Source organism: Petaurus breviceps, unplaced genomic scaffold (genome assembly GCF_028583685.1).
Source record: "Petaurus breviceps papuanus isolate PSGF00001 unplaced genomic scaffold, PetGlider_PUasm1.0 90604, whole genome shotgun sequence".
In the NCBI taxonomy this organism is placed as follows: domain Eukaryota; kingdom Metazoa; phylum Chordata; class Mammalia; order Diprotodontia; family Petauridae; genus Petaurus; species Petaurus breviceps.
The window spans coordinates 69971-94071 of NW_027187285.1; the positions used below are offsets into that span (position 1 = coordinate 69971).

The 24101-nt window shown below is 40.2% G+C and overlaps 1 protein-coding gene across 1 annotated transcript in view; it reads right to left on the reverse strand.

The window, feature by feature from the left end:
* The window catches only part of TRIM42 (tripartite motif containing 42), a 47521-nt gene extending 33710 nt beyond the window's left edge, over window positions 1-13811 (reverse strand). The window contains exons 1-3 of the mRNA XM_069063855.1: window positions 13522-13811; window positions 10297-10315; window positions 8521-8536 (exon numbers count right to left, since the gene is read on the reverse strand). Coding sequence (XP_068919956.1) covers window positions 8521-8536; window positions 10297-10315; window positions 13522-13811 — 325 coding nt within the window. The remainder of the gene's footprint in view (window positions 1-8520; window positions 8537-10296; window positions 10316-13521) is intronic.
* Window positions 13812-24101: the final 10290 nt, after the last annotated feature.

Here is a 24101-nt window from a genome sequence, read left to right on the forward strand (position 1 = left end):
CCCCATATTGTGGTTCTCAAATCTCGAATCATCTTAGGTAAAATATAACTATTTTGAAATAATCATTTCAGCAGCTCATGTACCAGGCCCCCAACCATCAATTCCCTATTGCCAGATGATGTAATAGACACATAATTCCAAAAGCAATAACATTTAATTAAAACATGATAAAAAAATTTAAAAGAGAATGAAAATAAAATTGTAAACCCATACTTAGCATCTATAAAAGAACAGGTGCAATGTCCTGAATATCCAGAAGAGTTATAATCTGCTTCTCCTTTAATAGCTTTGATTCCTCAGTATAATGGAGAGGGCTCCAGTGGCTTCAGGACTCATGACCCAGGTGGTAAATGCTTTGGATATGATGCCAGTTGCTTCCTGGATTCTTTGCAGGAGCATCTTGGGACAGTCTGGAAAAGGGATGAAACATCTCACTTCAGTTCTGGAGTCATCAGGGCCCACTGTTACTCCTGGTTTTGGAAACACCATGGCCACAGCATTGCCAGGTTCATTTAAGCTAATCCTGCTTCCAGATCTCTTTTCTTCTTTTTCCTTATTCATGCCACCCACATGACTCCAGCAGCCATGTTTTTTAAGTATCCTCCTTGAAAAGCATTCCCCACTGGAGTCCTCACCCTGTGATAGTACCAGGCTTGCTAATTCAAGCGGTATAGGAAATGAAATGCTATGGTCATTTACACTATAAGTGGCCTTGAGATACAAAGAACAGTGTTGCACCCATTTTGTTATGTTTAACAACAGGCAAGGGAAGAACAATGATGAGAGCAGCATTTTAGAAAGATTATTTTGGAATTAGTGTGTAGGAAAGATTGAAGGGGGAGGATGCAGGGAATTCAGTTAAAACACTATTGTGGGGATAGCGAAATGGTACAGTGGACAGAGCACTGACCCTGAAGTCAACAGGACCTGAGTTCAAATCTGACCTCAGACACTTATTAGCTATGTAACCCCGGGCAAGTCACTGAACTCTGATTGCCTCACAAAACAAAACAACAAGCAAACCACTATTGCAATGGCCAAGGTATGAAATGATAAGAGCCCGAGTTGGAGCAGTAGCAATTAGAATAGAAAAGGACAGATGAACGAGATTGTGAAAGAAGGTTATAGAAGACGTGGTGACTGAGATTTTGAACCTGATTCTAAAGTAGGAGAATGATGGTACCTTGGAGAGGGACAGAAAAATAAGAAGAAACTAATTTGAAAAAAAAATGATGATGTGAACAGTTTTGGAACTACTTTCATTTTATAATTCTCTAATCTACTGTCTCATTTTTATACCACTCTATTCTATATGAATTTCTCACTCTGCATGTCTAATTCTCTCCCCTTATTGTCATTTTCTATCTCAAATCTACTGTATCTCTTCAGTATTACTCTAATCATCATGGACACCTCACTCTTTCAGTCTTTGTGGTATATGGGAAAGAATGTTGTTTGGACCCAAACCACCTGGGTTTGGTTCTAGGTTATCGAACTTTATGGCTGTGTGACCATATGTAAACCACATCATCTTTCTATGCCTCAGTTTTCCCATCTTTAAATTGAAGATAACCTTTGCACTCACAGAATCATGTAGAAAATGTTTTCTAAACTTTTAAGTTCCATGTAAATGTGGGTGATTATTATCTATCATTTCAGACTCACTCCAGTCTTGCTTCTTCATTTGTGTCTTATATCTGTTTCACTTGTAACTTATATTATTCCATTCCATTTCACAAACATTTTAATATGCATACATACATACATAAACATATGCACATATGTGTCTACACATACATGTTTTTTTTTCCCGTGGTATAGCATAAGCTCCTTGAGGGTAGGAGTTATCTCATTCTTTGTAGTTATACCTCTGGTACCTAGTACTTGGTACATAATAGGTATTTTAAAAATGCTTATTAAGATTCCTAATATCCTGATTAAGTTTATTAATTTATTAGTTAATGCTTGTTAATTAATTATAATTTGTTAATTTGTCTACCTACTGTATGTAGGACCTCTCCATCTCTCTATGTGCCTCTCTATTCTCTGTCTCTCTCTGTTTCTTTCTCTCTCCCCCTCTACCTTCCTTTTCTCCATTTTCCCCCCTTTTTAGAACAGACTGGAGAGTAAACTGAAGGGCACAGCTCTGGCTCCTTTTATTGAAATGGATATGGTGACTGGCGGTCTAGGCTGCCATGAAGGTTCTGCAATAATAATGGTATAGAGGTACCCAAAAGTTAGATCTTAGTATAATTGTGTACATATCACAATATTTTAGGGTTTAATAGAAAAAAAGGTGATTTTCCTTATCCATAGAAGCTATTTTGGCAAGTTTCCATGTTTGTATTAAGTTAAAATTTTCATAAATGAGGAAAGTCAGTATAATGTAGGGGAATGGATACTGAACTTGGCCTCTGAGGACCTGAGTTAGGTCTTACTTCTGTTACTAGCTGGATGCCCTTTGACAAGTCACCTTTCTGAGACAGTTTCTTCATTCATATAATGGGAATAATAATTTATATAAGTACTTCTTTAACTCATAGGATTATTGTAAAGAAAAGTGCTTTGTGTGCATTCAGTTGTATACTTTATTTTTAGTCTTTGGTATGTATTTGCTAGACATCTTTTTGAAATGGGTCTCCCTATCTTGTTTAGGTGGGAAATGACAGAGTGCAGGGATTACTCACAGGCTCAGATCCCACTCTTTTTTTTTTTCCTTTTGGAGGGCAATTGGGGTTAAGTAACTTGCCCAAGGTTACATGGCTAGTATTTTTGTGTGGATGTTAAGTGTCTGAGGCCAGAACTGAACTCGGGTCCTCCTGACTCTGGGGCCTGCATTTTACTCACTGTGTCACCTAGCCACCCCGATCAGATCCCACTCTTACTGGCATAGGCGCTTTGACCAGCATGTTTTCCAAACTGGACTGATTCCCCTGAAGGCACCCTACTCCCAAGGGCTCATCATTTTAATGCTTCACTTAGTACTGATATCCAGCTGGCCTAACTTTACTGGAGCACAGAACTTTGGAGCTCAAGAGATCTACCAGCCTCTACCTCACTAGGCATTCACAACCACATTCAACATTCCTTCTGTTTTTCAAATATCAGTATGTGTTTCGTGTCTTTATTATGCATGTGTGCATGCATGTGTGTTTTTAAGGGTGAGGAGTTAGGTCTATAATGTTTTATGTCCAGTTATTATAGATCTTTTGATGCCTCCCCATTCCCATCATGAATTTTTTCTATTCTGACTTGGAATAATGGTACAAAATGTGGTTTACTGGGGAAAATGCTTGATTAGGAATCAAAAGACTGGTGCTTAAATCCTGTCTCTGTCATGTGACTTTGGGCAAATCAATTGACCTCTTAGGGCTTCAGTTTCTTCATCTATGAAATAAGAAAGTTGGACTAGATAACTTGTTAAGTCACTTTTCAAGTTCTAGAACTATGTCCTGGAATCCTTTATGGTCTTGACCCTTTGGTCTTGATCAGCCATTTTAATAAGGCTACAGACTTCTCTGGAATTCCCCATCTCCTTGACTCTCTGGGCTCTCTTTATACATCTAACTTCCTACTTTGGGTAACCTCTAATATCTACCTTCCCTGAGCCTTTTGTTGTGCCACCACTTCAAGAATTTTTGGAGAAAATTGTGAAATCATTTTATAAGCATCCAAAAGAAATTTATGTTATCTTACCTAAACTGGACTCTTGCTAATGCACTGCATTAAAAAAAATTTCTTTTATTGACTCCCTATCACATACCACACAGTGACTTCCAACCTTTCTCTAAACTCCCAATCAATCAACAAATATTCATTAATTACCTAAGATGTTCCAGGTACTAAACTAGGCCCTGGGGGTAAAAAGCCCAAAGCCTAAATAACGAAAATATCTCTAGTCTCAATGATCGAAATTTCCTTCCTGTATCTTCTACTTTACAAGTTTGTTGTACATTACACAGATTGCTGTTGCTGTGCTTGTCCATTTTCAGAGAAGACCATGGCATCAGGGAAATGATGACATGACTTGGATTTGAGGGAGGGAGGGCTGTACAAGGTCGCCGGCCTCACTTTCTCCTCCATAGTCATCCTGGTCTAGTGACCAGACATTCATCAGGACGACTGGAGATGATCCAGGATGCAAAAAGAGCAGGAACAACATACACAGATAGTATGGAACAATAGATAGAGGCCTGGGCTTTGAAATAGAAAGACCTGGGTTCAAATCCTATCTTTGACACTTACTGTCTATGTGGCCATGGAGAAATCACTTAACTTCTCAATATCTTTGAACAGCTACATGAAATGGGTAGCATCCTACCTTGTAGGGTTATTTTGAAGGTCTAATGAGATTATGTAAAAAATTCTGCAAACTTTAAAGTGCAATATGACTTCTTCTTGTTCTTGTTCTTTTTTTTTCAGATTTTTGGAGGGGGGAAGGTAGGGCAATTGGAGTTAAGTGACTTGCCCAAGGTCACATGGCTAGTTTTGTGTGTGTGTGTGTGTGTGTGTATGTGTGTGTGTGTTAAGTGTCTGAGGTTGGATTTGAACTCAGGTCCTCCTGACTCCAAGGCCAGTGTTCTATTCACTGCACCACCTAGCCACCCCTATGCTTGCTTTTCTTGTGTTTGTTCTTCTTTTTCTTTTTGCTTTTGATCTTCTTCCCCAATAAGCCCTCAACTTTGCAATCAGGTTTCCATTCCCACTGTCTATTAATACTGCTCTCTCCAAGTTTACCTGCAGTCTCCTAAGGGTAAATCTAATGCCTTTTCTTCATTGCTTGTCTTCTGTCAATTTTCATAACCTTTGATGCCTCCTCTTCTTGAGAGCCTTTTCTCTTGGCTTCCATGTCATTGCTCTTTCTTGGTTCTCCTGTCACCTCTCTGACCATTATGTCTTAGTCTCTATAGCTGGTTCTCCCTACTCTTCTATTACAATAAGTATGAATGTACCTATTGTCTTTGGTGAAAAAACTACAAACTACTTAACCTGGCATTCAAGGTCCTCCACATTTTGGCTCTAACTGAAGTTTGGAAATGTATTTCATCTAATCATGGACTCTATTTTCCAGCTAAAGATCTTTCCCTCATAATATATTCTTTTGTCTCCAGTCATTTACACACATTATCCACCATGCCTAGAAAATACTTCCCCCAACATTTCCATCTTTTCTTCCATCAGAACCCAGGTCAAATGCTACCTTCTCAATAAAGCCTCCCTTCAGTTTGAATCTCTATGGTACAAAGTTCATATAAAAGAGAATATTGAGTCCTGTTCAGAGTAACATAGAATTAAGAGGTGGAATGGATCTTGTCTACACTTCTCCTTTTACAGATGAGGAAACCCAGGGTCAGGGAAGTGAAGTGAATTGTACAAAGTTACACAGGGAGTAAGAAAGCCAGAATTTGAACCCAGGTTGTCTGAAAGTCACCTAACTTTTCTAATAATGAAACCACCCCTACTCAGCAGATGACTTTTTCCTATTCGCACTCCTTATTTCACAGGTTTGTTATGAATTACACAAAATAGCATGGTATAGTAGATAGACAGAGGTCTGGGTTTGTGTTCAGCTTCCTCTTTTGTAAAATGAAGGCGTTGGACTCAATGAGTTGACTCAATCACAAAGTCCTAATAGAATGGTTCTCTGACTTCAAAGCAAATGTTCTTCCCATTTTACAATGTTACCACCCTGAAAAGGAAAAGCCCAAATGAAGCCTGGCACCACAAGCCTATGATTATGCCAACAATGCTACTGAGGAGCTACCTGGAGTTCTCTTCATTCTCTAAACCAACTTTGTAATAGAACCCTGATAATGCTAGGGCACAAGCCAGCTATAATTACCAAGTAAATTGGAGGGACAGAAACTTCTAAACAGGCTTTGTAATTTTTATTTGTTTACCTTCTAGCTTGAACTGGTAACCAATTCTTCATACTTCCTCTAGTGCCTTATACAAAGTGGTAGGCATATAGCAGTCATACATTTCATCCTCAGATGAATGGATACATGGAGAGAAAGTTTAAAAACAGCTATTAAGAACAAAGCTAAAATACATTTTGCATGACTTTACATGTGTAATAGGTATCATATTGCTTGCCTTCTTAATGGGTGAGGGAGAAGATAGAAAGAAGGAAAGAATTTGGAACTCAAAATTTAAAATTTTCTTTTTTTTTATTTTAAGCAATCGGGGTTAAGTAACTTGCTCAAGGTTACACGGCCAGGTGTTTCTGGGTGGGTGCTAAGTGTCTGAGCCCGGGATTCGATCTCCAGGTCTTCTCAACACTGGAGCTGGTGTGCTACCTGGCTGCCTCTAAAATTTTTTTAAAAAATATTTTGAAAATAAAGTCCAAGACTTTTCACCTGAGGGGATAAAAAAGTCAAGCTACACACAGTAAGAGAGTCAAAGAGAGAGGTCCCCAATTGGGAGACAGAGAATCAGTATCTAGAATTTAAAGTTATCTCAGAGGCTATTTAGTCTAACCTCTATCTTAAACATGAATCCTGGCTAGAATTTTCTTTCTTTCTTTCTTTTTAAATGTACTTTATTTGAACATTGAAGTCATACAAAACATATTTCCATATTAGTCATGTTGCGAAAAAAATTGTCTAGCATTTTCCTTGACAAATTATCCCTGAGTTTTTTATATAAGACCTCCACTACTGGGGAAACTTGCTATCTCCTGAAAGAGCCCAGTCCACTTCTGAATAACTTTAACAACTAAAAAGTTATTCCAGGAGACCAGTCAGGATGACAGAGTAGAAGGAATAAAACGCACCAAACCAAGTTCTGATCAGGGGATCCAAGGAAGAAAATCACAGTTGTTCATTTTTCCAGTTCAGGGTGGCATAGGGAGACAGAAGTGTCTGTGGACACTGGGGATGGGGTTTGTGGAATATGCTGTGTGGAGCCTTTGATCATGCAAATTGAACCTGAGGGCCTACCTACAATTGTGTACCAAAGAAGAGGTCCTAGATGCAATACAAAGGGGCTAGGGGTCATCCAGGGAGCAGGAACAAATGTCAACTAGTAGAAGTAGGGCTCACTATCTATTTCTGGTTGTAAATCTAGTGCAGACTGAAGAGGGCACCTAAAGCCAGATAGGGTGGTAGGTACACGGACCTAGGCTGCATACTGAGTGAGAAGTGAGTATAGAAGCAAGCAACAGTTGTGCGACTGACTTTGGGAGCAAAACTGTGTTTCACATCCAATCCTGATCCCTGCCTGAAGCCTGTCCCAGGATAATTGGGGTAGGAATCCCAGAAAAAAAACATCTATAGTTCTGTCCCTGAACGAGTAGATCTTTCAAACTGGCTGAGTCCAGAAGCAGTCTAATGGAGTTCTAACTAGGGACAATTGCACTGGTATGTTGTTCAGACCCAAAACCAAGTCAGGAACTTGTGGAGTACAGACCAAGAAATCAACGCTCAGACTTCATCCTGGATCAGACTGAAAGCAGATAGGTTCCCTTACTGAGCTGTCCCTGAGATTCTGGAATAACTAACATTCAATAATATGAGAAGGTAGCATAACAACAGGCCCTAAGAGGTCACAAAACAGGACCAAGAACAGTGCGGACATTCTCTGCAGATTCACGTAGAACCTGGCTCTAATACATAGTTCAAAATGAAGAGGTAAGACCAAAAGAACAGGCAAACAAGGAATAACACCAAAAAGGGCTATTATGGTGACAGGAACACTAAGAAAAAGACAATGATTGTAAAACATTTATAAGCAAAACCTCAAAGAAAGATATAACTTAGGCACAAATTCTGCTAGAATTTTTTGAACATATGAGTGAAGATTTTTTAAAAGACTGAAAAATGATTTTTTATAAATGAAATGATGATGTTATGGGAAAAATTAGAAAAGAAATGAAAGGTATGAAAGAAAACACTAGAAAGAGGAATGGCACACATGGTATAAAATCTTGTCTAATTAAATAGACTTCTTGAAAATCAGAATGGGCCAAATCAAAGCTAATAATTCAGTGAAACAAAAGGAAATATTAAAATAGTCAAAAGCCTGAAAAAATAGAATAAAGTGTGAGCTATCACATATAAAAAAAAAACAATTGACCTGGAAAACAGATCAAAGAAAGATAATTTAGGAATCATTGGAAGGCTCGAAAAGAACTTTACCAAGGTTCCCTTATATTAACTCACAGCAATCCTGTTAGGCAGGTGTTGTTATTAATCTCATTTTATAAATGGGAAAGCTTATGTAAATAGAGGATAAGTGACTTGACTAGGGTCACACAGCTAGCAAGTGTCTGAGGTTGGATTTGAATTCAGGTTTTCTGGACTAGAGGACCAATGTGTCCACTATACTGAGCTGCTTCTTCACTAGAAGGGACTTTAAGTGTCATCTAGACCAATCCTTTCATTTTACATGTCAGGAAATGAAGACTAAGAAAGGTTTTGTGACTTGCCCAGGGTTACGTAGCTGCTAGACATCAGAGGCAGGATTTTAACCCAGGTTTGCTAACTTCAGATCAGTGCTTCCTCTATGTGCTCCCCATACTTCTTCCCTTATAAAACTAGAAATATGGCCGGTTAGAGGATGAAAATAATGGAGTAAGGGGAAATATTTAAAAATGAAAATAGTTTTTCATCTTTCTTTTTTGGGAGGAGTACAAAGGTTTATCCTTATTTTTTTCTGGGACCATGATTTAAGATAATGGGTTTTTGGTCAGAGATGTATTATATCTAATGCAATTTAAGAAGAATTTATTCGTCTACCAGTCTGGAGCAATATAAATTTATTGAGGAAAGCTTTAAAATGCTCTAATATAGAAAGAGATAGAAGGAAAGGAAGAAAGGAATCATGCTGGCAGGTATTTGAAGATGTCCCCCTGCATAATCATATTGGTTTGTGGTAGACACAGAATAGTCAGGGTTTTCAGTTTTGGGGAATAAGGACTGGAAATTGCTTCCAAGTTGTCCTTCAAGCTAAGATAACTATAGTATTCTTTATTAATGTCCATTTGCAGGGTTTAGGAGATGAGTGGTAGAAGAACAAGAAGATAATAAAGAGAGAGAAAGAGAGAGAGGGAGGAAAAGAGAGGGAGAAAGGGAGAGAGGAAAGGAGAAAGAGTGAGAGATAGAGAGAAGAAAAGGAAGAGGAGGAGAAAAAGGAGGAAAGGAAAGGAAAAAGGAAGGGAAGGGAAAGGAAAGGGGGAGAAATTGATAGAAAAACAGAGACAGAGAAATGGGGGGGAAGGAGTGAGAAAATGGAAATAAGGAACATAAGAGGAAGGAAAAAAGGGAGTAAAAATAGGGACAAAAGAAATCAAAGAGAAAGGATATAGTCTTATAGAACAAATAGGTTATCTTTTTGTGTGCATGTGTGCTCAAAATGGACATCCTAATGAATGAGGCCATTAATGGAAAGGATCTGTCCAAAATCATGTGCTATGCTGTCCTTATTCTGAGAACACTTTTCTAGGAGATATTTTTGTCTTATGCCCACAGACTCTCAACATTAGTCAGTGGGCAAGAGTCACCAGAAAACAGACAAATGATAGAATGTCCACTTGGGAATTCATTGTTTTTACTGCCCAAAGGGTACATAGAATCTCTGACCATTCTGAGGAACAATTTACCCAACTCAGTACTCAGGGGTCCTGAATATCAAATCCTCAGCACAATCTTGAAGCATGAGAAAGATCATTTATCTGTAGTGGCCCTAGATGTGCCTTCCTTTCTGCTATCAGCTGTAGGTTGATAGGGTTTCAAGTCTGGCCATGACCTTCCTATTAGAAGGGAAAATGATCTGATAAACTCTAGGGTTTCTTCTTTTTCTAACTTTTTATTTTTTGCTTTTTGGAGGACAATTGGGGTTAAGTGACTTGCCCAAGGTCACACGGCTAGGTTTTTTTTTTTTTTTTTGTGTTAAGTGTCTGAGGCTGGATTTGAACCCAGGTCCTCCTGACTTCAGGGCTAGTGATCTATTCACCGCCCCTTTTTCTAACCTTTTAAAGGTTTGTTACATACCATGGGCTGTTCCTCCTCCCAGCGATGTTTGCGTTCTAAAAGAGGAGTCCGGATTCTATGGAACTTTCAAGTCAAAGGAGTAATTAAAGTAGCATCAGAGGAGGGGAGGTGCTTCTCCTTTGTCCCTCCAATCACATGTCACGACATCTATGCTTTGAAAAGAGGCAACTGAGCTCTTAGAAACCCTCCAGTTATGAGATCCCACCTTCATTCTCCATGTTCTGGAGAAGCTTCACACCGATGAGTCATAACTTAGCCATCATTCCTGACCCTTTTCTTACCTTCCTCACAATGTCTAGGACACAGTTAGTGCTGAATTGGTACTTTAATGTTCTGGGATCTCTTCGATGTGGATACTCCTTCCTCCACCATTAAATCACCACCAGGCGTTCCTTCTCATCATCCGTGATTTTTCGTCTATAGCCTTCATAAATTCTCTATAGATGCTATGCCCATCATTCAGAAGAGCTTCTAAGACTTTTAATATTTCATGCATACTCGTGCAACATTCAGGCTGTCTATCCCTTAATCTCACAATATGTCCTTTTGTAGTCATATATATGTACAATATTCTTCTGTGATGAATTCTAATATAAATGTACACACACATACATACATATATATACACACACACATATCAATATCTATGTCCTTGATGGTGCCTTTTATGCTTCAGCCTACTCTCAGCTCCCATGAGTCTCCCCCCATTATGCCCTTTGTGTCATTGACATATTCTTGGGAGAACCTGATATTTTTCTCATTCACAGTCATAAGTATAAATCAATCAATAAACATTTATTAAGCGCTATGTACCAGGCACTGTTCCAAGTCCTGGAAATACAAAAACAGCAAAGGCTCCTGCCCTTCAGGATCTTGCAACATCATGGGTAATCACTAGAAGAATATTGTGCTGGTATTAAAAAAGACGGGTTTTAACAGCAGGTAGCAACTTGAAAGCGCTGTGCATTTACCCATATACAACATATTTCACTCTTCTCTCACTCAATTGTGAGTTCAGTTGTTTTCAGTTGTGTCTGACTCTTCATGGCCCCATTTGAGGTTTTCTTGGCAAACATACTGGAGTGGTTTGCCGTTTCCTTCTCCAGCTCATTTTACAGATGAGGAAACTGAGGCAAACAGGGTTAAGTGACAGCCCAGGGACACAGTTAATAAATGTCTGAGGCCACATGTGAACTCAGGAAGATGAGTCTCCTTGACTCCAGTCCCAGCACTCTGTACATTATGGTACCACCTAGCTGCCCCATCCATCTGCTTGCAGTGCCTTCATTAGATATAGGTACTCATGTACTACTCCAATAGGGTTACCCATCCAACTAGATGCCTAAATCAGGACATTTGTTCTTCCTTCATTTTTTTTCTTGTGTGTGTTAATTTCTTTTTAAAAAGTCCATGAAATCTCACTGAGAAGACCCTGGGATATTATTAGCACAATGTCATCTGCAAAGAAGAATGTTTGGAGAACCTTAAAAATTTATTGAGTATTTAATAGTCCAAAATACTGGACTAGTCATGGTGGGTAAGAACAAGCATTTTACAATGTAGATGGAGAGAGATTTATACACTTAACACAGGCACATCCCCCATAATGTTCCCCAATCAAAGTTGCTCCACAATATTCTTAATACTTTAAAAATCAAATCCTACCCTCGTGCTAGAAACCCTGCTGTTAGGTTTTAGCATCAATCCTTTAAGACACAACTCCCTACATACACTCTGTGCATAACAGTGTCTTTAATGGTCATTCAGAAAATAGTTGCCAAGAGGGCCCAAGAGGTTGCATCAATGAATCAGTCACAAGGGGGTAGTGTTCCAGGTTCTTTCCCCCTTTCTGTGAACACCTGTCCCTTTCAAGTTTCTAGCTTGAATGAGAAAAAAGGGGTAGTCATACATATTTACTGCTTTCTCCTCATTGAGATGAACAGTGTCAACTCTATTCTGTCGTATTGTAGATGGAGGCGTGAAAAGCTATAAAGTTATGTGAGGTGGGGAGATTGAAAAGTGAACATGACGGTGACAGGCATAGAGGGGATGGATCACTTTCATCCTTTTGCTGGCTTGGTGAGAATCACACAAGGTCTTGGGAAGGGTGGGGAAGAGAAGTAGTATGGAAATTGAGTTAGTGGTACTCTTATGAAGATGAACATAATAGCACCTTGGGATTCATCTAGTTCAACCTGCTTGTTTCAAAGATGAGGGAGCTGGAGCACAAAGAATTATCTTGACCAAGGTCTGTAGGTGTCATAAGTTATAACTCAAACTCTCATCATCTGTCTAGGGCTTTTACTCCTACATCTAGAGTTTTTTGGCTCTAAGAACTTTTTTAAAGCTTTTGTAATCTAAATTTTGGCCATTCAGGAATATGTCTCTAAAGCACTTTGAATATTGTTCCTGTGGAAGTAACTGCTCCCATCAATGTTGTTTAGTCTAGTGTTTTGCTTTGATGTATCCACAAAGTAGGATAGACTTAATTTTAAAATAAAAATATTTAAAATTGTGACTATTTAATTGAGTACTTACTGGATGCAAGACATTGTCTAGGAATGTGCTATAGGGAATACAAAGAAATCTAAGGCATTATGTTTGCTTTCAAGCAGCCTATATTCTAGCTGGAGAGACAGAATATAAATATACAAAACAAAAAAAATAACATTATAAGACAAAAGCATGCATCACTGATGCCACTGGTAGGATAAGACAAAGTGCCAAAGGTTTTGAAATCAGAGGTCCTGGGTTCAAGTCTTGACTAGGTGACTACTGTGTTACCGTGGCAGGTATAGTAACTTCTCTGGGCTTGAATTTCCTCATCTGTAAGAAGAGATGAGATAACCTGACCTTTAATGTCCCTTTAACCTCTAAGTTTGATGATCCTATGAAATGAGCAGAATACTAGAGTGGTCCAACATTTCAAAATGTGGATTTAGAGTCAGAGGGCCTGGGTTTGATTGCTCTACTGCTTACTACTTTTCATGACCTTGGGCAAGCCACTTCAATCTTTCTGGGCCTCAGTTTAGGTGACCTTAAGGTTTTTTCCAACTTGAAAGTCTGGGTATCTCCTAAAGGACAGAACAGTGTAGGTTTAGAGAATTAAATCTTTCTGGGCCTCAACTTCCCCATATATAAAATGAGAGGTTTGGACTTGGTGACCTTTCAGGTCCTTTCTAATTTAAAGTCCGAGTATCTCCTAAGTAAGAGAACAGTATAGGCTTAGATAGTCTGGGGGGCCTACATAGAGGGGAAGGAACCAGAACTGGGCCTTAAAGGATGGGGACAGATCTGGAAAAGTCATGCAGTAGCCAATGACTGATGCAGAAAGGAAGTGTCATGATTTCCAAGGATAGGGGTGGGGAAGTCATGATGGGTTCTGTTTTGCTAGGGAAGTTGTTTATGAAACAAATCCTGGCTGGATTGACTAGCATGAAGTTGGTCTCAGCAGGTTATGATGGGCATCTGTCTGGGTATGGGTTCCTAGTATACTTACGGGGAGTCAGTAGGGAAAGGTGTATGGCACCAGCAGCGGGCTTCATAGAAGTGGCAGGTAGATGTGCCTACAGGACAAACACAGCAGCACTTGAAGATGGGGTCATTGGCGCAGGAGCAGCAGCACCAGTGGCAATTGGGAGAATCTGAACAGGTACAGTGACAGAACTGGCATGTCCCATCATCCTCATATGGGCAGGGGCAGCAGGTGCAGTTCCTTTCTGTCGTGAGAAGAAACTTCAAGCACAGGCACATGTGCTTCCTTGGTAAGATATTCTCCCATGGACAGCATGGAGAAAAGAGGCACATTGCTTCCTCCATGGTCCCTATATAATCACTGCCTTCCACATGTGCTACATAATGTCACCCCCTTCCAGAGTCCCAAGGTCTATTTGATAGCACACTCTATCTCTAAAAAGACCAGCTGCTTTGTTTCCTCAAGTCATGACCTGCTGTAACAACCAGGATTGGGCATTTTCATAGGTAAGACTGAGTTCATTGCTTATGTCATAATCCCTCTCTCCCCTCTTTAATTCACCACACTGTGGGGCTGCAGATGCCTGTAGGCACATTCTTCACAGTTAGCCTGCCCAGTCAGTGGAATTGGCAGTGAGTAAAATACCTGGGGATCTTTTGCTCTCACCATATAGTGTATGACCTGACAAGGCTAAACTTTGGTCTGTACAATTCCTGCTCAGGACTAGGCCTGCACTTCAGGTAAAACATCTCTAGATGCCATATAGGGTTACCTGGGCTATAAATTAGTGGTCTGAATGTCTAGGTTTCCTGCAACTGTACTCACAGTGAAAAAGAGTTTTGAATTTAAAATCTGAGGTCCTGGGTTCAAATCCTAGCTCTGTGTAACCATGGCAACTCATTTCAGTTTCCTGGATCTCAGTTTCCTCATCTGCAAAACGAGGGGGTTGGACTAGATCATGGGTTCTTAACCCTTTTTGTGTCATGGATTACTTTGGCAATCTGGTGAAGCCTATCTCAAGAATTGTGCTTTTGGGGCTGAGCCAAGATGGCAGTATAGAAACAGGAAAACTGCGTGACCTTCCCTCACAACCAACTCAAAGACCTATAAAATATGACTCTAAACAAATTATAGAGCTACAGAACCCACAAAGTGCCAGAGAGAAACAAATCTCCTGCTGAAGGCAGCTTGGCAGGCAGACAGGAAAGGTCCATCACAGCCCACTGGGAGCCAAGTCTTGGCCCACCTGAGGCCTTGGTTTTAGGCTCAGGGTGGCCACAACCAGCCCTAGCTGGAAGGACTTCAGGAGAGTGGATCACCAGCATCTGTGGTGGTTTCCAGAATTATCAACCCATAAATGCCAAAGACAAAGTAAAAGGTCAGTGTGGAACTCTGTTGGAACTGGGGGGAACCGAGCGTGGTTGGACCACTGGCCCTGGAGCGAGAAGTAACAGGAGGCGCTGCAGTCCTGCAGCTGCCTCTGTTTGGCTGCTTCAGAGCTCCTGGCCTGCAGATTGCAGGAGGACCAAGCAACCATTCAGAGGGTAATCACTCTTGCTTTAACCTGCCTGGATCAGGATCGCTGTCTTGGGTGGAGGTCCTGGGGTGTGTGACTAGTGAGCCAGAGCTTTTGGTGTCTGTAGATAGCTCCAGGACCTGTGAAAACCTCAGAAATTTCTTAGAGTGGGATTGTCTAAGTGGGAAACCAATTGCTTTATACTTTACCTTGAGACTCATTTCCGTGAAATGTTCTGGTTTTCTTTGTAGGGTTGTATAAGATGCCTATTAGAGCTTGACGTCATCAATTCAATAATGGCAGAGCTCTGCTGTCTCCTGAATAGACACTAGCTGCTTAACTTTCAGCTGATAGGGTGATGGAGACTTCTCTGTTGGGCCCCAGTGGGCAGCTGCAGAAAGGCAGATTTAGAATGAGCTTAATCTAGAAATTCTAAATAATCATAGCTATCAGATGGAATGGGCTCCATAGAAAGTGGGTTCCTTCTCGTTGGAGCACTTTCCATAAAGGTTTTTTGTTAGGACAGGCATTTCTCCAGCAAAGGGCACTAAGTGGTACAGTGGGGTAGACTGGTGGGTCTAGGAGTCAGGAAGACCTGAGATCCTTCCCTCAGACACTAGCTGTGTGACCTTGGGCAAGTCACTTAACTTCTGCCTCAGTTTCCTCAACTCTAAAACAGGAATAATAATAGCACCTACCTTTCAGGGTTGTTGTGAGGATCAAATGAGACAATTTTTTTTTAAAGCACCTAGTACAGAACCTGTCACATAGTAGTAGGTGCTATATAAATGTTTATTTCCATCCTTATTTTGACAGGTATAATAACTAACAATAGCTAGCATTTATATAGCATTTTCATTTTTGTGAAAAGCACTTTACATGTATACGTCATTCGATTTGCAACAAACCTGTAAGATACTTGTTATTATCCCTGTTTCGCATATGAAAAAAATGAGGCAGGCAGAGGTTAAGTGACTTGCCCAAGGTCACACAGCTAGTAAGTCTGAGGCAAGGAACTCAGGTCTTCTTGGCTTGTCATCTACCTGTTATTAGATGGAAATCTTGCTCATCCATGAGTTTGACTAGATGACCTCTGACTTCCAACTTTGAAATAAGGGGCTCTGTAGTCCTGAAACTATATCTCCCCAAAGCTCTCTCTGATTCTACAACCTACTACCTTATCCTCCCCGTGCTTATATGACCGTAATAGCTAACGTTTACATTGCTCTTTCAGGTTTGCAAAGGTTTGCATATATTACTTCATTTGATCTTCACCACAACCTTGTGATGGAGGTGTCATCATTATCCTAATTTTAGAAGCAAGGAAACTGAGGCTGAGAAATAGTGACTTGTCAAGGGTTGACCCATCTAGTAAGTATCTGTGGCAAGATAAGAATTTAGGTCTCCTACCTTGGCTGCCCCAGTAGCCCATCTTGTAATGGAAATGGGATTTGTTATATCTTAATTTTGTTTACAGACAATATAGCTGCTCAGATCTATTACAGTTATTTTTCTGTTCAAAATTGGTCTGTGGCTTTCTATTATTTATCAATGTATATAATACTTCTTGGTTTGACAGTCAAAGCTCTTGCCATAGTCAAATGCTATCCAAGATTTCTACCCTTATCTCACACTGGTCATACTGCCATTGCCAAATTGTTCTATTTAATTAATTTAAATTTAGCTTGCCATTTCTCTGCGCATGGTCCGTTCCATGCCTTTGCTCATACTTTCTGTGCCTGGAATGCACACCATACGTTTTAGGGTTGGGGAACCTGTGGCCTCGAGACCACATGTGGTCTTCTAGGTCCTCGGGTGTGACCTTTTGACTGAGTCCAAGTTTAGAAGTATAGAAGTATAGTCCAAGTATAGAAGAAATCCTTTTATTATGGGGATTTGTTCTGTGAAGTTTGGATTCAGTCAATGGGGCATACTCAAGGATCTACAGGGCCACACATGTGGCATCAAGGCTGCAGGTTCCTGAAGGGGCAAGGTAAGCCTGTCTGTGAAAAATAAGATTATACGAACCAAGGCCCCAACTCAATATGACCTTTCTATTACCCTGAGCTCTTTGGGAACAGAGGATCCTGAGAATGTGAGGGCTGCTCTTCTCCTGAGACCCTGGCCACATCCTTGAGAAGAGATATGATAACTTCCCAACTCCTGGAACTAGCCATTCCAAGGAAACATCATTCTTGCAGGGGTCTTGGAGGGATTGGCCTCCATCCAAGCCTCACAGAGGATATGATGCTTGCTAAAAACACCTGGCAGTATGCCTTCTTTGTTCTCAGTACTACTTAAACTGTAAGATTCAGACCCCAAATTGGACTCTCACCCATGGAGATGTCCTGCCTGGGACCTTCCCTTGTGGGACCCTGATGGCTGTACCCAGGATTCCCCAGTACTATTCCTAAGCCTTTTACTCTGTTATCTCTGGTTTTCTTCCCACTCACCTACATTCTAAATAAACTATATTGGATCTTTTGAAGTGCTGAGTGTTTTGTTCACACAAATCCTGAACCTCTTTAATTGGACAGTTCCCCACACCTGGTCCCTTTCCCACTCCAATCAACCTCCGACTGTTGAAATCTTACTTGTTCCTTAAGTCTGTGCTCAAATGTTGGCAAATCTCCCATTAAACTATCCTTGATTCCACTAGTCAATAATGATAATCACCCCTCTTCCCCATTCCCCCTGCCCATGAAAACCAACTCAGTTTGCACTTAATCCTGTATCATTACATGTATTATATCACATGTTACATCACATATCATCACTATATTATTACAATCATTTGCACATTCTTCATTCTTATTTTCCTGCTAAACTCCATGAGACAAAAATCTTATTTCATTTCCATATCATGCCATCTCCATTACAATTGTCTGAAAATAATTAATACATATTTGTTGAAACTGACTATTTCTCCCTCATATAAGGGATACCTAAATCACTTTTCATGATGTATAGTCAAATCCTTTTCAGAATAATAGGCTTATAGAAGCTTAGAATTGGCAGGATCCATAGAATTGCCTATCCAAGACAGATCTTGGGGTAATTCTTCCATCTGCACATTTGCTTCTACAACTGGAGATGATATAGGAATGTGAATGCAACAAAGAAGAATCTAGCATTTGATAAGTATAGAGAATCAAGAAGTCTTGGAAGTCTCTCAACTGGCCCAGCACTTTGGTTCAGTATTCAGGATCTGCCTCATCAATTCATAGAATCTCAGGATTAGAAGGGATATGTCTCTAACCTAACCCCATATCCACAGATGCAATATAGAATTTTAGGAGCTAGATTTTCAAGAGATCTTGCAAATCAACTGGTTCAATCTTCCTTTTACAATTGAAGAAATGAGGTCCTCAAAAGTGAGATTATTTGTCCAAGGCTATCCACTAGCTAATCAAAAATGAGATCCCAGATCTAGGGATTTCCTATCTCAGTTCTCTATTCACTGAACTCTATAGGTCAAATTAAGATAATACTTTTTGAAAGTGGTTCTCTCAGACATCCCTGATTTTGTCACCTGCATTTTGCATATCCCATTCTGAGCCAAGTACTCTTGAGCTGGGAGTGCCCCTCACATTCAGGGCTGTGTAAACAAAGGGCAGAAATGAGCTTTGTTTTGTTTTCAAGACATCTGATGTGTCACTTATTGGCACTTTACAGGTCTGAGTTGTAAACTGTACTGCATTTGAAAGCTTTTAAAACTCCCTGATTGCACATTTACCTGATGTCAGCAAAGTAGTCCCTCCTGTCAGAGGCTCACAGATAAATAGCTCAATTCGAATGTATTTAAGATGGGGAAAAATGATTAGCCCAGGGTTAATGCACATTTCGAGAATTTTGAAAAGTACAGAGCTTTGGCACAGTTTGCCACAATGGTTCTTTCTAATCCCTTCCTCCCAGAGGTTTGTGGTCACTGATGCCGTAATTGCTAGATTAAGAGGGATAGGGTGAGGGAGACTCCTCCTTCCAGAGGCTGACAACTGGAAGAGGCAAGCTGGTGGTGGAATCCACAGATGAGCTGAGGAGACAAAGGGCATCCTGCATGTGGGGATGGTATATCATTGTAGCTGGCACTTCAGGCCTGGACTTCTTTTCCAACCCATTTTGGAGCAGCTGTTATTTTCATTCACAGACCTAGCATGGGGTTTCTGTCACCAGTCTAGGTTGGGGGAGAGCGGTTCAGGAGGGGGAGAAGAGAGGATTCTGGTGAGAGGGGCATATTCTAAATAGGCATCCCAAGGAGCTTAGTGAACCTCAGGAAAGACGCTGAATGGCTTTTGGAATCCAATCCCCTCCTAGTGCGAAGAGGATTGGACAACCTACGTTTGAATTCTGCCTCTCCCACCAATCGAAATAAGAGCTAGCATTTATATAGTGCTGTAAGGTTTGCAGACTGCTTTATATATAGCTTCTCATTTCTATCCTAGGAGGTAAGTATTATTATCATTCCCATTTTGCAGATGAAGAAACTGAGGCTGAACAAAATTAAATAAAAGAATTTTCCAGGGTCAGATGTAAGTATTTGAGGCAGGACTCATACTTAAGTCTTTCTGACTATTAAGTCTGGTACTCCGAGTGTCCATCGGTTAGTCTCTTAATGTTTTTTCCTTCACCTTAGTTTTTTTTTAAAATTAACCCTAGTTTCTTTACTTGTAAAATGAAGGCTATTATAATCTCATAGGATTTAGAGCTTGATCTTTGAGATCTGATTTTGTGCCCATCGAAGTGTACCCTGGCTCTGCCATTAGGATGCTAGTCCAGAATCCAATAGCACTGACTTTGTGAAACTGGGGGACTGTGGGAGACTTCTGAGAGGAAGGCACTGGAGGTCTGAGGGTTCCTGCACTATGTGGTGAGATGCCAGGTGCTCATGTTATTTTGAGCCCCTGGCTCTTCCCCTAAGAGAGACTCTGATGAGCTGCTAAAATGTAGCCACTGGGACCAATGATGATCTTTGCTATAACAGTGCCCCTCCAAGGGCAGCTAGGTGTCACAATGGATAGAGTGCTGGGCTTGGAGTCAGAAAGACTTATCCTGAGTTCAAATCTGGCTTCAGATACTTACTGCCTGTGTGACCCTTGGCAAGTCAATTAACCCTCTTTGCCTCAGTTTCCTGTAATGTGAGCTGGAGAAGGAAATGGCAAACCAGATTAGCATCTTTGTCAAGAAAACCCCAAATGGGGTCATGAAGAGTTGGATATGATTGAAAAGACTGAACAACAACAGACAAGTGCCCCTCCGAGACTTTATACTTCTCCTGTGCCTCTGAGTCAAAGAGACACTACCCCTAAAACTGAGCAACTTCAGTAACATTTGTCTCTCCCTTTTCTCACAAATGGGAAGGAACCAAAGCAGAAAAGCAGTTTTTTCCTCCTGGGATTGGAATCACTTGACACTAGCTGGTCTGTCCAACGACTGCCTTCCTTTTGCTCTTGTGCTCATTCCCAGTATAGTGTTGCTGTTATTCTTTTTCATAAAAGAAATGAGTGGGCATTAACTTTTAAAAAACTTTTTTATTTTTTTTCAAAAAAATTTTAATTTTTTTTTAATTTAATTTTTATTTTTTGGGGGGGTACTAAACATGAGATGACAGAGAAACATTTTCTGTCCTGGGAGATCACAAATGTTCTTAGTTATGCTCTGATTATAGTCATTAGCTAGTTTTAAGCTGATTTATAGGATAGAGTGTAAACAGAGATTAATAATGGGAAGCAAATAAAAAATCACCTAGATGGGCAGCCTGGCAGGTCCCTGAGATCCTTTCAGGGTGTTTGTGAGATCAAAACTATTTTCATAATAATACTAAGATGTTGTTTGCCTATTAAAATGCTCTACCCTTTTCCAATTACATGTATCTGTGTGAGACCCGATTTTCTTTATATACTTCAACCAAAATATCAAATCGCAGTAGGTTGAATGCAGAAGCAGGTACGAGAATACAGTTGTCTTCTATTAAGTCATGGATGGGGCAGCTAGGTATCACAGTGGATAGAGTGCTAGCCCCAGAATCCAGAAGATATGGGTTCAAATCCAGCCTCAGGCACTTGCTAGCTGTGTGACCGTGGGCAAATCACTTAACCCCTATTTGCCTCAGTTCCTCATCTGTAAAATGGGGACACACTGGGGAAGAAAAAGGCAAACCTCTCCAGTATCTTTGCCAAGAAAAACCTGTGGTGTAGAATCAGATATGTCTGAACAAGAGTAAGCCATAGATCCCATTCTGTATTTCTTCATTGAGGTAGATACTCCTTTTGGCTCACATCGCTAATCCAGTGGGTGAGGATATTTACCGAATAATGGAGTGCCCTCAGCCCTCTCATCAACAGTACTATTATTACACAGGGAGGGCATCTTCCCTGGAGTATTTTATTCTCACAGGTGAAGAATATATATTAACTTCAGAAGGAGGGGAAAAAAACCCTCCTATCAATTAGGACTATTTATCAATAGAATGGTCTGCCTAAGAGGCAACGAGTTTCCCTATCACCAGAGGTCTTCAACCCCGGGCTGGATGACCACTGCATATGGATCTGGCTTGTTGTTCTTCCCCTATGCTTAATACATGCCATCTGCCACACAGCGGTATTGTAGAGCTCAAATGAGATAATGGATGTAATTTTCAGACCTTAAAGTGTGATGTGCATGTGAGCCACCATCATTATCTTGTCCAACCTTCTCATTTTATAGAAGAGGAACATAAGCCTCAAGGAAAGGAAGTGACTTGCTCAAAGTCACATAGATGATAAATAGCAGAATTGGTATTTAAATGCAGGTCTCTTGACTTAAATCTAGCATTCTATGGGTGTTACCTCCCAGGGTTTGTGTGAGGGAAGGGCTTTGCAGAGCTCAAAGCTCAATAAAACATAAGCTATTATTATTTGCAAAGACTAAAAAGAAAAGTGGCTCAAAGTCTTGCTTTTCCATAGTTACTGTACTACCAGTTCTATGTGGTAGTTACCCATTTCCCAACCCTTTCCTCTATTCAGCTTTGCACTGTATTTTCAATTTAATATCCATTCATTTTTCAAAAGTTAATTATTTTTGAGTCAACACCGAAAGTAACTTCTTACTAATTAAACTAAGTTAGCAACAGCCTACTTCATATGCATTAGTTTTAGGTTACACTCATATTTCCAGGGATCTTTTAAGTTTTAATTACACAACAAAGAACCATAGTTCTCCTTATTCAGAGCATTGTTTCCTACTATAGTCCTGGCATTGCTGGAAAACTCATCGGTCTTGAGATTTCATTTCAAAGGTACTTGAAAAGCTCATTTAAAAACAGCTGCATAAATAACTAAAAGAAGTCAGGTCGCCAATTAAGTGGATATATACAGTGGAAAGAGCTTGGAATCTGGAGGCAGAGGATCTTGGTTCCAAACTTAGTGCTGCCAATTATTGCTTGTCTGATTTTGGTAAATTACTTAACTTCTCTGAGCCTCAGTTTCCTCATTTGTAAAGTAGCTAGCATTTATATAGTTCTTTAAGACTTGCAAAACATTTAGACAGAATTATCCTCATTTTATTGAGATGAAGAAACTGAGGCAGATGGAGATTAAAATGACTTGCCCAGGGTCACACAGATAAGTATCTGAGGTTGGACTTGAACTTTCCTGAAGCCAGATGCAGTGTTTTTTTTTATCCATTGTACCACTTAGCTGCCTGAAAATAACCCTAGTTGGATTAGATAACCTCTGACTATAAATCCCTTATAGCTCCATTATGTTTCCATTTTAGATTTATTAGTCCACTTAGAGCTTCCAAATGAATGGCATTTGTGTCTCAGAATGCTCCTCCCCCTAGGTAATGGATGTTCTCAAGTCTGACAGAGTGAATTTGAATGGTGGTTGGTATTTCTGAGTCATTATTGATCAACCTGGCCTTCAGAAACATCAGACATGATGAGAAGTAGGTGTGCCATTGCAGACCTTTTGGTTTCTCCTCTTGCTCCTCAGCAAGAGTCACTTTGCTCCCCAAAGTATGTGAACAAAAAATGGAAAAGCAACTTATTCAATGGCAACATTTTAGAGTCTATTTATTAAGAGCATACTATGTTATTAAGCCTAGTGCTAGGGACTGGGCAAGAAAGATAGATGATTTGATTCCATTCAATTCAATCCAACAAGCATTTATTAATCATCATTGATGCCCATTCACGGTGCCAGGGACAAAAACAAAATGGCTCCTGATCTTGAGGAGCTTATATTCTACCTGGGTTGGGGAACATGGACATAGATAAGTAAATGTGAAATGTGCACAAAGTTAATATAATTTGGGGGGTTGGGTGGGAAGAACTTTAGGGGTGTGTATGTGTTGTATGTGTGGGTGAGAGAGAGAGACAGAGACAGAGAGACAGAGAGATGAAGAAAGGCTTCATGTAGGAGGTGGTACTTGACCTAAGCCTTGAAAGGCGCTAGGGAGACCATTCCAAGCACTGGGGACAGAGTGTACCAGGACACACAAGAGATGGAATGGCATGGATCCAATTCAACAGTTGGGTTAGTTTGTCTAGAGTGCAAAATATGCAAGAGAGAGTAATATGTAAAATTGTCTTGGAAAGATAGGTTAAGTCTGTAAATACCCAACTAGAGGATTTTGTGTTTCATTTTAGAGACAATATGGAGCCCCTGAAGTTTCTTGAACTGGGATTGACCTGGTCGAACTTGTGCCTTAGGAATATTGAGACGGTAGCTCTATGGAGGTTGGTTTAGAGCAGGGGTTCTTAAATTGGGGTCTATGGGCCTACCCCAAAGGAGTCATAGATAGACTTTAGGGGGTCTGTGAACTTGGTTGGTAAAACAAATCTTTATTTTCACTAACTGTTAACTGAAATTTAGCATTTCCTTCAATTATTATTAAATTTGTGGGGTCTATGACATAAAAAGGTTAAGAACTTCTGGATTAGAGAGAGAAGAAATTGTAGGTAGGGACATAAATTAGAAGACTATTATGAGAGCTAGGTGGTGCAGTAGACAGAGCACCATCCCTGGAGTCAGGAGGACCTGCGTTCAATTACCTCAGATACTAGCTGTGTGATCTAGGGCAGGTCATTTAACCCCAATTGCCTCAAAAAAAAAAAAAGAAATACTATTATAATAGTACA